Source organism: Falco cherrug, chromosome 5 (assembly GCF_023634085.1).
Source record: "Falco cherrug isolate bFalChe1 chromosome 5, bFalChe1.pri, whole genome shotgun sequence".
In the NCBI taxonomy this organism is placed as follows: domain Eukaryota; kingdom Metazoa; phylum Chordata; class Aves; order Falconiformes; family Falconidae; genus Falco; species Falco cherrug.
In genome coordinates this window covers 74,915,620-74,934,453 of record NC_073701.1, presented here as the reverse complement: position 1 = coordinate 74,934,453, position 18,834 = coordinate 74,915,620, and the positions used below count along the sequence as shown (strand labels likewise).

At 40.0% G+C, this 18,834-nt stretch overlaps 1 protein-coding gene across 12 annotated transcripts in view; it reads right to left on the bottom strand.

Moving 5' to 3' along the window:
• MAGI2 (membrane associated guanylate kinase, WW and PDZ domain containing 2) overlaps positions 1–18,834 on the bottom strand; it is a 755,689-nt gene that overhangs the window by 225,922 nt on the left and 510,933 nt on the right. For all 12 annotated transcript variants that reach the window (XM_055712103.1, XM_055712104.1, XM_005443453.4 and 9 more), the window contains one exon: positions 9,266–9,345. In XM_055712103.1, coding sequence (XP_055568078.1) covers positions 9,266–9,345 — 80 coding nt within the window. The remainder of the gene's footprint in view (positions 1–9,265; positions 9,346–18,834) is intronic.

Here is an 18,834-nt window from a genome sequence, read left to right as displayed (position 1 = left end):
GGACTTATCTGTCAGGCTGGTAAGTGTGCTTCAAGGAAGCCTCCCTGCACCCCTGAGTTCCCCCAGGGAGATACAGGCAGGTTGCCCAGGGCTGGCCCCAAGGCACAGACAGCCAAGGTATGTACATGTGGACAGCTATTTTGTCCTAAATCTTATCCAAGGATGAAGAAGAATTACTCTTATAAACTGTGTCAAGGTTATCCAGAGAAGGGTCTTCTGAACTCCCAGAAAGAAACACTACTTGAGGTATGCCCTTTCTTATTTTTATGATCATTATTGTGACTTTGGCATTGAAGATTTTTTTTTGTGAATTAATGCCCAGCTGGTGTTGCCAGCACAAAATGCCCTTCCAAGGGTCATGACGGTTCAAGAGATTTTGTTATTGTTTAATTAACCCAAAATTGGAAATGCAAGCTGAAAAAAGCATGTTCAATATGTACTTAAAATGACAGAAACAATTAATTGTGATCAATATTATTACAAGCAATGCCAGCTCCATTACAAAACTGATGGCATTAAATGCTATTTACAAGTGGGGTTAATAATGTGCAAGAGAGAGTTCTAAGTAAAAACTCTGAGGTTTAAAGGTGCAGTATTCTTATCATCTAGAAACACCTGGATTTAGGTCAAAACTGGAAATGAATTTGGTAGTCTGTCAATCTGTTTCCTAATTCCTAGTCATTTGTTCGTATCACAAAGCCACCAGGCAGGAGTGTGTGATGGGCAGTCCCTACTCAGAAATGACTCAGGCCTGGAACAGGAAGGGTTTTGATGTCTGAATTGAAAAGCGTTTGCAGAGCAGTATCAAAAGTTTGCAGCAAAATTACTCATGTGTGCCTGGCGCTCTCAGCTGAACTCTGTAAGCATTGCTTACTTGCCCTTGGGAAAAAAACAAACCAACAGTCCTTGGCACAGCAGCTCAAACCATCCCAGAGGAGATGGTTTAAAATGTCTAGGGACAATACCATGCTCTACATTGCGCTCATATTTTCTCTCTGGACTGATTAATCTACATTATATTCTGCACCCCACCTGGCAGAGGAGCTTACTCAACATGTTTTTCTCACTTGCAGAATAGTATCTTTTCCAGGCTGTAACAGAGAAACTTGTTGTGTTTTAAAATAAAAGAAATGGGTCCCCACATGCTATTTCAGAAACAGTGTAAGCCATGTCCTCAAGAGAGGATGCAGAGGAGGCCAGAGTCTGGCTCTTAGATGGATGTGCTACTTCAGAGCCTTGGATATTTTGCTAAGCTCTGGAGAGCATCAAGATTCAAGATGCAAGCATGCTGATTAACCTTCCCTCTTTTCAGTTCTCGGCTATCTCCCTCTTCACTGCACAGCTTTCTGCCTTGTCGATTTGTACTGAATTCCCCAGCCACAAACAAATTCCCAACGCGGGATCTGGATTCCCTTTCAGGCACTGGATCACCACCTATCAGATGCTGCAGCAAGTACCTGGTAGGTGCCCACATCAGCTACAATAGGGAATTCTTTGCTTTTCCCTTCACAGAGAGAGCACCTCCTTGGCTATCCCTATCCATCGTGATTGTGCCTGATGCTTCCTCTCCCATTTGTAATCACTTAGCACATCCATATCGACACATAATGGTTCTGTGTTTTTCATGGAAAATATTAACTAGCATTTACAGTCCAGCCTCCAAATGGCTTCAGTGAAGAAGAATAAAACCCACTTTAAGTATTCCTGAAATTTCATGGGAGATGGACAGGTGGATAGACAAAGTTTTTTCAATGTGGTTGGCAGCTGTTTATTATTAACTGAGGCCAACAGGAATAATGGAAGATAACATAGGCTAGCAGAATTTTTATGTCTTGCATTGCTGCTGTGGACCACGGATTGAAATCTGTATTACAGACAGACACTTCTGTGGCCTTTATTTAACTATGATTTAGTCATATGTCATAAATTAACATTAAGCTAAAATTCTCCAAGACAGCTTTCCTGAAAAAATGCCCATATGAAAGGCTAATAAAATAAGCAAAGGTCTCTTTGTATATAGTCAGGTCCCTATACAGAAGCATTATTTTATATGGTGACCTATTTAATAACCAACAACATTCCAGCATTTGAAGAAAAGAATTAAGAAAGAATTAAACTATGCTGATACAAAATCTAAAAAAAAAAAATTCTCCTCAATGTATTTCCAACAGCAAATATAGTTCCCTGGAAACAAGGTTTAAAATAGTAATGCTAGTAGACCCTTGACTATAGTGGAACAAATGGTACCTTTTAACACACAGTGTAACTACCACTTAGCATTAGATATCAATCATGACTTGTATAACTCTAGGAGTACATGTTTTGATCAAGAAAAAGCCTACTTTTCTGAAGATGATATCTCTTACTGCTTTGGTTTCCCAGGGAAATAAATTTTATGGGTTCATACTGCCCGTCTCGTCATCCTTTCCCTCTGTTAAAATTTGAACTTCTTGTTACTTTTCAACTAAATTTAGCTGAGACACAGGTATCTCAAAGATAAACACATTGCCCCTGCATCAGATAATGTTACACCCCGAGCTCAGCAGGTACTTGTCTGACCTGCACAAGCCAATCTGGTTTGCAGACAACTTGAAAAGGGAAGAAAAAAAACCAAAACATTTCCATGCCACTGAGAGAAAAATTTGTATGAAGCGATGAACAGAATACCATGTTGAGAGACACAGTGCTTGGGGTCACACAGCACTAGACACAACCCAAAAGCCAGCCTTCTTTCCCAGTTCATATTGGGATCCGTTCATTCAGCAGAAACAGGGGTTAGATGTTGAGTTGCAAGATGTCCTGTAAGTGCTTTGTCCACTCAACAGCGTAGGGCTCTTCCTCATCATTCCATGTCCTCCTCTATCCCTGTACGGCACTACTCCATCCAAGTTTCACATGTAAATCTCTGACAAAAATTAACCCAATCAGCCAGAAAGCCGCACACCCCTTTGTACCCTAGACTGCTGAAAGATTTGGTTTCAAACTCTAGGCTACTACTACTTCAATCAAATGTAAACCTATTTTATATGCTACCAGTTGCCACTAGTAGGCATTGACACTCATAAACGGTATCCATATAAGATACAAGTTCACTGCTTGGTTTCCAGGGAAAATACCTGTAAAGGAACTGGGAAGTAATGCTTTACCCATCAAACCAGCATGCCTATGCCCAAATGCATCTACAGAACAGAAATATGAAGGGTTAACATGTCTTACTGCAGCATAGTGAAGAATCAGGTAAATAATGAATTTTTTTTCCTTATTCTGTTTGTGATTTACCTTAAGTTGCAACGTTGGATAGAGTTATGCAAATGTTTAACTATAGAGCAGCTCGCATTTGCTGAAAGGAAGGTGTATACAGAAAGGCATTCCACAGTTTGATCATGACAGAAATGCTAAAAAAATCTCTGTAAATAAAAGTGTGGCTAAAAGTACTGAAAAAACTGCTCATGTCATAAAGCAGTCTGAGTCACATCTATTCTTTTGAGGAAAAAATAATATTGATAGGTATTCAGTATGAATTAAAACAAGAAATCAAGCGGTCCAGTTTTGAGACCATATTTTTATCAATTTATATGTTCAGTTGCATCTTTAGAAGTGAAAGAAAAAAATTTTTAGAAATAAAATTTTTAAATAATAATAAAAAAAATATAAATAATCCAAAACCACTTCAAACACAAACAGATTTTTAAGATGCTCATCATGAAACAGGGATTATGGAAATTAATGACAATGCCAATTATTTATTCTTTCTTTTCATTATTTATTTTTATTCCGCATAAACAATCTTCTCAAAGGAAGAAGGAAAGTATCATTTAGCAAATACAAAAAAGAACAATTAATTTTAGATCTTGTTTTTACGCAGTAGAGTGGGTTGAATTTCATGCTTAATAATAATAATATTACCTCATAAATCTACAGAATCTTTCTTTGTGTAGGATTTATTTGCTGGAAGCTGAAGTTAAAGTGGTTATATGCAATGGTTCATTATGTGGTTTGAACTCTTAATAAGAAACTCAAAATGTATTAAATGTTAGCAAGATGAGAAAGACAGTCCTACATTTTATTTCTTTCATGCCAACAGACAAATGAAAGGTATTATGAAAAGTTACTAATTTTAACAAAGTCTGGTAAAATCTGAGCAAAAGGTTGGCTTGGATTCCTGTTTACATTTGTGGAAATACGAAAGTAGAGGCACCCATATAAACATTCCTCTGCCGTTGGAAGTCTAACTTCTACCAGTTAGATGGTTTAGAGAGGGGGAATATCTACTGGAGACAAGCAAAATAGTCCAGACTGCAGACTAATTGCCGGGCTCCAGTCCTTTCTAGAGTTAATATAGGAGCATGTAAAAATGGTGAAGCGATAGCTTAGACTAGGAACATGGAGAGTGACTGTATGTTAAATGGTGAGGTTTTGAGAAAGAAGCATTTTTCAGCATTAAAGCGCTCATAAAATGTAAAGCAAAATGGTTTGAGAATATTTTTTTCTTAAATCTCAGCACCACTTAAAGAGGTTTCCAAACTGAAAACACAGTGAACAAAGGTGCTGCTGTGTCTCACAAGAGATGTATCCAGCTACAAATACTCTACATGAAGTTTCAGAAAAACAGTAAGGAAAAGTGGGCCTATTTACTCCCGTGAAAGTTATTGGTTTGCTGGGATAGTTACACCCTTGAGATTACAGCTAGCCTAATCAGTGATTGCCCTTATGATTCTGAATTTAACATTTATCTTCTGTTTTGCTTTTTTGTTTGTTTGTTTGTTTTTTTCTGGCAAGAATCAAATATATAAATACACATGTTTAAAAATTCAGTTATAGCAATAAAACTACAGCTTTTTTTTTTTTCCAGACGTTCAGAAATTCTGAAATGTTTAGAGACGATTGATGAAGATGATGATGGAGTTCTGAAAGAAGGGAGCTCAGTTCCTGACTTTGTGACTGCATGCGCACACTGCATGTGCTATGACACATGGCACGTGCCAAGCAAAGCCCTGAGAGGGAGCTCTGCTGTCTGGGTGAAAAAGTAAAAGGCAGAAGTCCCATATGCCATGAAATGGCAGGGCAAGGATCTCTGGAGGTGGAAAGTACTGCTATTAGCAAAAGGGAATTTGCTTGGAGGACTCGGGATGGGAGATGTCCAATGGGAGGCATCATATGTAGCATGAAACAAGGGGTCAGTCAGGAGAGAAAGACGAAGAGGACAAGGGTAGATGTGTGTGTCAATGGCATGAAGAAGAGCACTGAAGCTGTGCGTGGCAGCGAGCTCACCAAAAGGTATCGCCTGTGACTACAGGAATGGCAGAAAGGATAACCCAACAAGAAGTGACAGGACAGTGGGGCTCAGTTCAAGATGAAGACACTTAAATGTAGTATTCTGTCTACATACAGGTGTTTACATTTGAACCAGATATCTGTGCCCTCTAACTGTCAAACTTGAGCTGACATTCACAGTCAATGAGGTTTAAAGGCAACTCAGCTCACCCGAAATAAACATCTACATTTTGCAGTCAAGTTGGTGGGTGTAGAGGAGATGGAAAGACAGATGACGAGATGAATGCTAGGTGAAATCAAAGCTTTATTTATAGCCTTAAGCCTACTTGTATTTGGAAACTAAGAGATAGGAGAAAGGAGGTTGACATAAAAAGAAATGGAGGGTTAAGAGCGATGGAGACTACTGATTGGGATGGGTTAGTAATGAAATAAGTGAAATTTGTATTAATGAAATAAGTGAAATTTGACATATCTAATCCCAGGAAATTTCAACAGCTGTTTAATCTCCAAATTGGATAAAGTAAATGCTCACTTTTCTCCAGAATGGAAAGTACCCTAAAGTGAATTAAAAAATTTGAAAAATTTAATTACTACGTTTCGTAACCAAAAATGAACTTTCTAAAGCCTGAGCTATTTCATGTCATTAAGGCTGAACTGCCTTTCAATATTAAACTACATTTTTTACTGCCTGATGGGACTTGTCATTCTTTTCCATATTCTCTCCCGAAGAACAGACTCTGTTCATAGACCATTCACACAATGTACCTGCAATCATGCAAATCCTGTGAGTCTGCTATGTAATATGACTTTACAGAGAATGTAGGAACCAGGGAATCTAGCTCAGAGAAACAAAAGGGGCAGAAGTATAACTTCTGTTGTACTCTACAGATAAAGATTGGTTAACCGATTTTGATGTGGGGGAAAAAAAAAAGAAAAAGAAAAGGAATAATTTAAAAGATGTATTCTAATTCAGAAAACCCAAATATTTAATTCATATTTTCAGGAAAGAAAATACAATTATTTTTAACAAAGTCAAGATTTTCTGGAAATCCATAAAAAATTCTAGCTCTTACTGAAAAATTGCCGTCTATTTTACTTACTGCTATTATGAAACTCAGATATGCACTATACAAACAGAGAGTAAAAGGCATTTCTTGCTTCAAAGACCTGCCATCTAAGTAGATCTGACAAAGGAAAAGTCAAAGTAATTTGCTGAAACTCGCACAGAAGTTCCATGACAGAGCAGAAATAAATATCAGCTCTTAAAACCTCCTGACCTGCAAAGGGGTTCAGAGCAGTGGGTGTCATTACAGGAAAATAGAAAGAGTCAACAGCACAGAGGCAAGGAAAGCTTGACTTGGTAGAGCTTTTCAATCCTTTGGCAAAGGCATGTGAAAATTTTTCAAGAGGAGGGATGTGCTGGAAGGTCGGTTTGGATTTTGCAAAGAAAAATGAGCAAGCACTGGGATCTGCAGATACAGAAGCCAGAGAAAATGAAGAAATCTTATTTGGCAAAGGAGTATTGAAGAGCTGAAAGTGGAAGAGAGGAAGTGCCTGGAGTGGAGGGGGCCCTCAACATCACTAGCCCAGAACATCAGGACTCAAACACTGTACGCTGCTTGGACATTGTCTGGTGTGGAAACTGCATGCTGGTGGCAGAATGAAGAAGACTGATTTGGCAGGATTTGCACTGAAAGGAGAACACAAAAGTTGGGTTGTTCAGAATGAAAACCTGATAGCAGAATCTGATAGGTGATAAAGACATCATAATGTATCTCAGAGAATCAATGCAAGTTTCAGATGTGACAAAATGAATGTCAATGAAAAATACAAGTTATGCTGATAGCGATAAAGAAGCAAGGTAAGTATCATTTCCTATCTAAAATCTGATGTCTTTCTAAAATTTTGCATCTCCGAGTAAAATGTACCAGAATAAATCATAAAGTGCAACAGAAAAAAAAATATTTGGCATTAAAAACCATCTACCAAGCCATAGCTGAAACACATGCGAAATTAATCCTCGATCTGACATTAAATCTAAAAAAAAATAAATTCCAGATCCCCATGTGCTGTAACAAAGTCCCTGGTGTTGGACCTCAATGACAAGGTACAGTCATTTGAAGGCATATTACTGATTTTTAAGAACATTTTCTTCTGCAAGTATTGAATTAAAAAAAACCCAAACCACACTTTTGAGCAACCGAAGAACCTTAGGAAGAGAGGATGTTGCAAGAACAATCTCTGTAAGAATAGAAAATCTCTCCCTAAAGTCTTTTATGCTTCAAGTACTTTGCATTAATGAGCTGAGCAACACTTAAAAGAAGAACATGACCCAGCATACTATAGTAATTCAATAATCCAGCAGTCAAATAACTACAAAATAATGCTGTTTCTTGAATCCACCAATCCGAATTTTTTTCAGATACTTTGGTATTTTTTTTTTTTAATATTTCAGTGCTTGCTGTGATTTCTGTATACAACAGCTAACAGGAAAAGAAAAAAAAAAAAAGCAACACATATTTATTCCAAGTAACTCTGTGATATGTTACTCCACAGATATCGGTGTATTTTTCTTCTGCTTTTTCCACTAGTATTCCTTAAGGAACAGGCAAAGACAAAGCTTCGTAGAAGTAATGTGAGATATTTAGAATGCAAAACTCCTGTGCCCTTGTTTTGTTTCAGCAACACACTTCTGTTGTATTCACTGTAGAATTTACTCCGGGAGCTAGTGTTGTCAGTGCTAGAATAAGCATCACAAAGTCATTCAGACATGTAATTTCTGATGTCAGAAGAGAACGTCAGAATTACTGCCGAAATAAGGAAGGGATATTTGGAATACAGCAATCTTTCAAAATGTAGCCATTTACAAAAAACCCAGGAAAATTCTCTACCAAACCATTGACCCTGCATTTCATAGAGCCAGCAACTCCTCAGTGACCTCTTTATCAGCCCCAAACGGCACTGAGTTTTCTTTCGGTTAATAGTTTGTACATTAACCAGATGAATGTATTTTGGAAAATTTGAAATAAATCAGATACAGTACATGAAAAACTATTAATATATTTAAAGAATTTACAAATGCTTTGAATTAATGCACATAGCATGCATGCATTTAATCCTCTGTATCTCACAATAATAAAATGAGTAGCAGTCTTTAGAAATCATTACTTAACTGGCTAATTGAACTGACACTGAACTATAAAACACTGGAAAAAACCCTCCTCAGAAAAAGATCTATTACAATGCCTTTTTACTTTGGCTATATTAAATCATTTTGATTCCTGAAACTTTACCAGAGAAAAAAACCAGACGTTATACTGAATGCGTATAAGATACTTTGATATGATCTGTATTATTTCATATCTCTGAATCTGTCAACATAGTCGTCTCTCCTGCACAACAACTACAGCTCCTTTAAGCATCCTCAACAGTATTTAAGCTTTTAAATTTCAAACCATTAACAATGCAGTACCCCCCGAATCCAGCCTTGAACTCTGACAGACACTGATCTCTTTCCTCCCTCCCACACCCTGTTTTATCAGGCACTATTTTGTTTAAATTGGCTACTAAATAGCATAGCACTGTACCTTTAAAAACAAATCAAACAATATTCATATTCCCACGGTGCTGCTAGTTTCCCTTATGCATTGAATCGCCTGTAGATTAAAAGCTCAGAATCTGAAAAGGGATTCTGTTCTGCCGACCAAAGTTCTCTGTAGGAGATGAGGGAGAGGGTCAGTCCCGGAGTCACACACACAACAGGCAGAAAACACACTTGTGATCCTCAGCTTTGGATAGCATCAGAAAGGGGAATAAAAAGCAGAAACACATGGCACACTGAGAACTGGTATCACTTATGGCTTCTAACCAAAGCAGCAATTAAACACCTTTCATCATTCCCCCAAATGCCTGATTTTTGTAAGAACTGAGACACACACACACACACAAAGGCAAATCCCCTCTGAGCAGCAACGAAAACTTAATAACCTACCATTTTCTTTGCACTCTTCTGGAGGTTTAGCCTTTTTCGCAAGTCGTGGATCCAGCCATGATGTTGTCTTTGTGTTATGGCTGAAAAGAAAAGAGATCACTCTGAGCAGACACATACTGAAAGGAATCAAGTTTATTCCTTAAGAAAAAAGGGTTAGTCCAACAAAATTGCAATCGATACACTTAATTTGCTTACTGGTTCTAAGTAGCCCTGAAGGAGGTGTAAGAGTAATTGTGCAAGGCAGCTGTAAATTTGGCAACCTCAGCTCCCTGTCCTCAAAGCAGCTATTTTTATTAAAATCAACTAGAATGTTGCCAAGTTAACCTCATTGAAAATGCAGAACTCATCCAGAGCAAAAGGAATTTATTACAAATACAGTGTTCTCCCGTTGAATGAGTGCAGGCGACAGGATTCTGTACCATTCTCACAGTTTTCAGATAGAATTATTTTCATCTTAAACCTGTCCTTTTCATAAATACAGGTTTGTTATTTCTCACCAGCAGTACTGGCAAGGCATAGCAAAAGTGATGCAAATTACAGCATGCTCCTGCAAAGTCTACATTTCCGGACAGAGTGATTAATGACACTTTGTTTAACAAACCTTTATCTCTCCATATATAATCCTTCCATCGAGATAAAATAGATATGCACAAGCTGAATGAATCATGTGGCTCCTATCTATACTCTGAATAAATCTTTGAGGAATCAGCCATCAAATAGCGTTGAACTGGCACAAACTGTTTTCTGGGAGAATATTATGCCAGATGAATGGATACTTAGCACAGCTAATGAGACTTAAAACCAGATCTTTTCTACTTATACCTTTCCCATAAGCATTTGAATTTGGAGCCAAATATTTAACATATATTAAGAAAGGAAGACTATAAACCAGAAAAGGATGTGATCATTAGTCCTCTATTTTTTTGAGATGCCTTTCCTACAGTACCATCATTCAGAGACACTCCTAACCCATGTTTTATTTATCTGATACATCCTAGGAGGATGCTTGTTCCATACAGTACTGAATTTTTTAGTTTATTATTAATTTGCTGTGTCATTTTAAAGTGTACTTAAGACTTCTTCCATAAACATTAGTATAAGGTGTACAAAATAGGGGACCTGGCAAAAAAAAAATGGATTAGCATGCAATTAGTAGTTGATGAGTTACTGAATAACTGATACAGTCCATGTGGTCCAAACACCACTGTTTCCCCAGGGGAAAAATAAATGCACAGAGCCAGTGCCCTCTCCCACCTTGACTCCCTGTTGAGTCCATGGCAGAGAACTTTTTCTCTGCCTCGATTTCTCTCTCTCTCTAAAACTGGAGGGATGCTACCTACTTCTCAGCATTATTGTCACCATGCTAAAACTTCCTCCACGTTTTGGATGGGAGAAAAGGTAGATGAGAGTTATGTAAGCATAAACTGGCAACTGAAATGAAAATTGAGGCATTTAAATTCCTATTTTAAGCATGCCCTAGTCTAGAACACCATTCACGACAGGTGACGAGGATAAACAAAACCTTCCCTTACTTTTAGAGCAGAGCTGTATTTGCAGAGTATGAAGAATGATAAGCCAAAGGTACGGTAAATTTGAAATCATGCCAGCAGCCCCTGCTAGATTGCAAATGTAACTAAGATGCTTCTCTGAAGCTCTGCCTGCCTGTGGTCTCCTGTAGGATGTATTTTTATACTGCAGTCACAGCCTAACTGCAGCTTGTGCAGACATCGTTGAGGTAGCTTTAAATTAACTAGGGGAGATACTGGCAGCAATGCCACTGCAGCAGCACCCACCCCAGGGTGGGCTTGTCACCCCAGCACCTGCCCAGCTACTTGGGTGCAGCCAACAGCACATGCTGAGCTCCACGCCACCACAGGTGCCCCCTTAGCAGTGCCAGAGCTCAGCGTGAGCTTGGACATACCTGTGTAAGCTTGCAGTCGCATCTCTGGAGTGTGGGCATGTCTGAACGACTGCCACCCTCTCCCAGCTACTAATTCCGAATGATTTTAGGGACCTCCACTGGTTGTAGGGGACTAAGATTCACAGATAGTTTCCTATGGCTTTAAAAGAGTAATATCTATGACTACTAGTAGTAATGTTTGCTGTGGTATAAAGCAGATCTCAAAGCACTTTACAAAGGAAATAAAAATCACCACCCCTGATTTCAAGGTGGGAAAATGGAGTCACAGAGTCCAGTGACTGCCCACAGCCACCAAACAAACCAGTGGTGGTTGGTACTGGACTCCACGCAACAGGACAGACCAATGCACCAGCTCTAAAAACATCCCTATGGCATTTCTGGAATAGACCCGAGAAACAAGTTTTCAGGCATCTGTAAAGACAGGTGCCAAGCTGAAAATAAGCCCAATTCAGTATTAGTGTTTTAAAAATGTGAATTAGTTGAATTACAGCCTCCAAGGCTTTTGTTGAAACATAACAACAACAACCAAACTGTTATGCTTCCCTTCAGCATAAATGTGGCTTCCATAAACCCAGAAGGACTGATATCTTCCAGTTTTGTGCACTGTGGCCATTCTAAACAAAACCACAAATTAAAAAATAAACAGCTCCTCCAAAAGAAGAGTGATCCTTCAGTCTGCAGCAAAATTTCAGGGAATTAAGATGGTATCTCATCTAGATCAGCTCTTACAACATTCGGTCTCCTCTTCCAGCTACTGTCTCTCAAATCCGTTCATCTACTTAGTAAAAGCAAGACTCATCTACAAGGACTTTATAACAAATGACTGAAGGATCAAAGTACCTTTTGAAAATCATCCCTCTCCTCCTTACCCATCTCCACACCTTCTCCCTTGCCTTGCCTCCCCACCTTATCTTCTGTACTAAACACGCACGTTACCTCTTGCAATGGGACTTTAAATGCTTCTAGACAGGTGCTCCAGTGGGTAAAAAAATCTTTTCCTGCTCTGCAGACAGATCCTACTTGAAAGAAGGCATCATCAACCCCAGCTGCCTTCTAACAAACACCACTGCAGTACCATCAACGTCCTCTTCAGCGGTACATAGTGCTGGCTGCTTGGACCATCTTAGCAACCAGGTACACAGCACACACACACTCCTGCAAGGAGGACAGACATGACTACGTTTGTGCTGCCCTCAATAAAAGAGGGGAAACAAGTAGCCATGGATTACAGCATAGTCTGTTTTATGCACGTCTACTGCTGTCCTGCACAGGAGGTTTATTTGGCAGGGTACTCATCTAGACTCCCTCAGGCCAGCTTTCAAGTTGTGGGTTTTGGAACGATGCTACTTCTGCCATAGTGGATGCAATGCTAGCAGTATCGGCGCTGTTCAGAGTAACTTGTCTTCCAGCAAGGACTAGAACTGGAGTCAGCCAACCGCAGAAACAATAGAGAAGCAGCTTATTCCACACACAGGTAGGACACTTTGGGAACGAGAGGAAGAACCAAAGCCCAGTGATGATGGCATGCTGAATGTCCCAAGGCAGGCTGCAGGGACATCTCGGGAAAGATGCCACATCCCCTGTGTCCCAGGGCTCTACCTATTCCCCCGTAAGCTCTCCAATGGACTAGAATCTGTAAAAGCTAAAGGGAAACAGTATTTCTCTCCTAAACAGTTTTTAATATAATTTGAAAGAAGCCTTGATAGGAAAGCTTTAATTATAGGAAAGAAGACAGAAGGAACAGTAAAATGGCCAAATTAACACCAATGGCAAAAGTAACATCAACACATATCTGCTGCATGAGCTGTGCACGTTAACGCTTTTTGAGGACTAAAAACCTTGTAAAATGTACTGTGTATAACCTGCCTGCTTACAAGTACACTAATCACATGCGTCCATTTGGGAAGTCTTATAGACAGACCAGAAGGAAAAGGGGCTGGGGACTTACAGATTAGTTATGAATGAATTGCAGATGAATAGCTGTGGCAGTTGTGGAATAAATGCACAAACAGGGAGTTGGAGCAGTTGTCACTGACTGAATGAGAGTGAAGTGATGCAACAAAAGCATCCTGTGAGAAATACAGCTGTGGCTCCACCAGCATTTTCCACTGGCCACTGCTTCTTCATTACTCAGCAATAACTGTACCTCATCATTAAAGTGCAGGTTTAGAAAGTCCATCCTTACACAATTTCAACGACCTTTATTACTAGCTAGGATGATTGAGCTAAGAGACAAGTCGTGGCAAATCAACTATGCATGTCTTAGAAACTGTCTTAAAATCAAGAGCAACTTCTTAATTTTAGAAACTTTGAAATCAGTCAACAAAGGTTCCCCTTGGTTTTGCTTCAAGCAGGTAGTGTGTGGGAATAGCACAACATTTTAAAATTCACCAAATTTGTTACCTCTGCTATATAAAATCTAAACTGCTTATAGGCCTGAAGTGTATTGCAAATTTTAAAAATAATTTTTAAAAAGTCACTCAGTTAAGCAGTGGAGCTTAATATTGTAGCCAAAAGTCAATATAATAATTACTGCTGAGCTAACTTAAACACTCCCTTTTTGCCAAGTATTTTGACCTGGCAGAAATAGTTTATTATACTCAGAGTCCTCTGCTATCAGTTATTGACAATTTTAAACATACGTGGAAAAAATATTCTTCAGCTGGTTTAAACAGAGTGAAAGAAAGCTCAGAATACTTCCCAGAAGCCCTGACTCAACCTCCTGCTCTTCTACAGATTTTCTTTGTAGGCCTGCTTTTAGGACTTCAGAGACTGTTTATGCCCCAGTTCCCTGTTACCACCACTAGAGCTAGATAGCAGCATCAGAGCCACTCCAGGAATCTCACCGGATACTCCTCCACACTTTTAGAAATAAAAAGTGTTAGGAACGTGGCTTTTCTTATTTAACAAGGTACTATCTTTTTATTATAATTATTTTTTAGTGTATTATTTTAATTAAGATGAGTTGAATGGATTTGTGTTAGCAATCTGTCAGTTTAAAGCACTTTGACAGGTAAAGTTTCTTGTACTGACAAAGCCCTCAGACGATCTCTTGAAACATTTTTTAAGAGAATATAGAAAGTAGTTACTGACAGTTATAGCCTTAATGCCTTTTGAAAACACTGCAAACCTATTCTAAACTGTGACTCTCGCAAGGCAGGAAATTTGTACATTACTGTGAAAGGCATTTCAGAATGGGTATTTACCAATGTGCTGCTTCAGTGTATTTGGGGACAGCACATATGGGCCTGTTTGGGTTTTTATTGTGAATCCATTAGATTCAAGATGGTCCTCAATATAACAGCTTGAGCAAAAGGGAGTATACGAGACAGAGAAAACCAAAGTGCACTGTAGACTTGCAAATGCTTACTCCTCCCTTCTTTTTGTGTGCCTGAGACGTGTAGATCTGCACAGCTTTTCAGCTAGCAGAATAATGCTTTTCAAGTAATTTGTGTGTAGGGGGACAGTGACAGGAAAACAGAGCATTAAACCAGCGGTTTTGCAATTCATCCTTTGTGGGGTGCTGCCCAAACTTCTTGCACACACGTAGGACAGACACAAAAGGGAGTCGCTCTCCAGCCATGGTTTGAATGGCAGCAGCTGTGACAGCTAGCTTGCACTGCATTTCCTGCTGTCAGTCTGTTAGATGTGCTCAGAGTATGTACGTGGTCCTTAACAGACGACAGGCTCGGGGGTGCCCATCCTATGAACTGCAGATGGCCTTGGGCAGCAGATAAGCAAGGCAGTGGTGGTGCCTTGCAGGAGGCAGGAGCGTAAGACGCTTATGTAAGATTTTTTAAAAAATACATAAACGCCTAAAGTCTCCTATGGTAATTTCTGCCGTTTAAGTCATTCTCTTAGACTTAGGCAGTTAATTTCTGACAAGAATGGGCTTCATCTCATATGACTTCAGCCACCTAGAAATTACACAGCTAATTGTGTAGGATTCCTCTCTATTGAAGGGAGAGGCACCTATACAGAAAAATTGATCTTTCCTATCTTCCAGTTGGTCTGGGGACCTAACCATATGCTCTTAGTGACACACTAGGCTCTACAGCATCTCCCAAAGGCCTATGGCTCCCACTCCAGAAGGGCGCTGGTTTTCACAGGTTCTGTGCCATGTTCACGGAGATGTGTTGGGCTATTAGTATGTGTCTACAGTAGTGCTTTGGCTCAGATCAGGAGGTCACTTTTCAAGTGAATCTCTCAGTTACCTTCGTTTACACACTGAGCATTCTCCCAGCTTGTAAGCTGTTTTCACTTAAATTTAAACCTGATGGTACGCAGCAAGAGCCCACTTAATGCACTACAAGCTATTCACAGGCAGGCAGCCTACGGCCCCTGAAAAGACCTAGTGGCTGTGGATGCTGGGTCATCAGCACCAAGTGCTTCACTCTGCAGTCTACTGATATTGCTGATTTAGATATGGACATGGATTGGATCAGAAGGAATTCAGACTGGTTTTAACTCAGTCTTGTGGACTGAGCTCAGGGGTTCAGGGGTGGAGAGAATTAGAATTAAGTGCACTCCTAGAGATCAGCTTCTTAGAGATAAACTTTCTTTTTAGTTTCATCTGAAAGGAATCCAGTTCATGCACTCTGAAATGTGAACCAAATCACAGTGTGGTGCATGGAGGCAACCAGAAAACTTGCCTCAAAAGTGTTCTTCTGACACAAATTATATGCTACTGCAGACGCACCTTTGGATATCTGAGGGCACCTTTACTGGTAGAAGCACCTACATTTAGGCAAATTAATTCTGCCCTTATCTTTGGACAGGAAGAATCAGCCTCTGGAGGTAATTATCTCTCTCCATTGACCACAGAAGGAGTCTTGGCAACTGGTTTATACTGGATACCTAATGCTACATGGCAAACCAGGTGAGCTGAAGGAGAAAAATTACAAACCCATTGCAAATATCAGAGGAAAGGTTTTGGAAGAGCAAGCCTGCAGAGCAGAGCAGCAGAGACCTTTGGGGGAAAGACAAGAAATAAGAAGGTGAGGAAAGACAACAGGATTTGAGCTGGCAGTTTGACCTGGATGTCAGCATAGATAAAACCAGCAAGTGAGAGCAAGGGACAATACACCACTAGTACAGACTGAGAATGTCTTTATAACACCAAAAGACAAGAGATGAAAGAAATTCAGCATTCCCCAAATTCTTTCAAGTTCTGCCATCTCCCCATTCCTAATTATTTTGTCATGAGGGAAGGAAGCTGTCTCAGGAGAAAGAAACCAAGAGAGATCTTTTCTGTTGCCTGTCCCGCTGTATGTCATGTTGAAGTCCAAAGAGCATTAGAGATCTGATCAGTGTTATGCTGAACAAAACTAATGAAGTCAGTACAACACGTAACCAAGGAAAAAGAATTACAGAAATCTATGATCATATAAGAGACCTGATGATTTAGAACTGTCCACACAATAAAGTCATACTGACACAAAATGGCTTGTTTCCCAAAGATGAAGAATCACATCAGAAGTGAATATTAAAACAGCATATGAAAAAAATTCCTTCATCTTAATTACTATTTAATTAAAGTAGCAGACAACTTCTCTTTAATGTCTTTGTTGGCAACATGGGCAGTGGAATTGAGTGCACCCTTATCACAGCGCTCTCCAAACTAGCCAGCTGCAACAAGGTCTTTTACCATCACATACCAGCATACTCTTCACACCAGTCCCTCTGCTGCCTTCTCCTTGTCTCTCCTCATCCAGGGCACGCTCTCTCTTCCTCGGCTGCTCTCTCTTCATTGGCTCTCAACCACTTAACAGAACCAGCCACAGCTGCACCTTATCTACATTGGCCAACCCACCACCCCTGAAGCCAGCCCACATCTGTATGTTATCAATATTAATTAACCTGCCTTTATTTCTCTACACACCCTGAGCAAGGCTGCTGATGACACCAAGCTGTGTGGTGCAGCTCCCATGCTGGAGGGAAGGGATGCTATCTAGAAAGACCTTGACAGGCTTGAGAAGTAGGCCTACCTGAACCTCATGAAACCCCATAAGGCCAAGTGCAAGGTCCAGCACCTGGGTAGGGGCAATCCCAAGCACAAATACAGGCTGGGCAGAGAATGGACTCAGATTAGCTCTGAGGAGAAGGACTTAGGAGTGTTCATTGACAAGAACCTCAACATGAGCTGGCAATGTGTGCTCGCAGTCCAGAAAGCCAACTGTACCCTGAGCTGCATCACAAGAAGCATGGCCACCAGGTCAAGGGAGGTGGTTCTGCCCTTCTGCTCCACCCTTGTGAGAGCCCACCTGTGTTCAGCTCTGGGCTCCCCAAAATAAGAAGAGCATGGACATATTGGAGTGAGTCCAGAGGAGGGTCACAAAGATGATCAGAGGCCTGGAGCACCTCCCCTATGAGAGAGTTGGGGTTGTTCAGCCTGGAGGAGAGAAGGCTCCAGGGAGACCTTGTAGCAGCCTTCAGTACCTAAAGGGGCCAACAGCAGAGCTGGAGAGGGACTTTTTAAAAGGGCCTGTAGTGATAGGACAAGGGGGAATGGCTTTAATCTAAGAGAGGGTAGAATCAGACTAGATCTAAGGAAGAAATTTTTACGGTGAGGGTGGTGAGGCACTGGCACAGGTTGCCCAGAGAAACTGTGGATGCTCCATCCCTGGCAGTGTTCCAGGCCAGGCTGGATGGGACTTTGACAACCTGGTCTAGTCCCTGCCCATGGCTGGGGGGTTGGAACTAGATGAGCTTTAAGGTCCCTTCCAACCCAAACCATTCTATGATTCTATGAAATAACCATACAGCCAAAATGTGGTGAATTTCAGTATTATACAGTGATACACTAATGATGTAACATGCAGAAGTGCCAAGCTGGCTTATAAGAGATCAGGTAATTCCTGCAGAATATGGAAGCGATCTTGAGTGGGCAGGAGGGTGTACTTCCACCTCAGTACTTTTAGTATCTTCTAGTACAAAAGATAAAGTTATCAAATGTAATGGTGTAGCCAGGCTTAACTCATGTATCCTGTTTTCTCGTGGTGAACTGATGTAGCAACCAAGAACAGCTATCATGATTCTTCAGGTAAGCAAGATGTTAGGGTAAACACATTATCCCTGCAAACAAAAGACTTTCCTACATTAAAAACTACTAAGGAGAAACACTGATCCTATCGAAGGCTGTAGCAATATTCTCTAGAAACAAACTAGGTCAGAATTTTACTTTTCTAATTTGTAGCTGCACTTCTTTTCAGGTAACACGTGAAATAGTACCAGCTGTATTTGAAAACTTAGTGGCTGTTTTTTTACTGTGAAGAGTCCTTTTCAGAGGCCTATTTTATAGCTGTTTTGTAGTCTTTTATGGTCCTCATAAAAAAAGCAGCTTTAACAACTAGGAAAGTTATTACAACAGGTCCAAAAAAGCAAAGCTGACTATGCTGCTTGGAGAAGCAGGTGTTGAAGTACAAAGAGACTGAATGTTTGTGAGATGTACTGGAAAGTGGTTCGTTAAACCCCATGTGGCCAAATTCTCCTAACAATCATCACCACAAGTCAAAGAAGATGATAATTTAAAGATGTGTTACAGAGGTTTCAGTTTATTCTAGACTCTTCTCCACTAACAAAACAATTATTAATATAGTATAAGCAAAGAAAACCATATATGCTTTTGAACATATAAATAGCTTTAGTT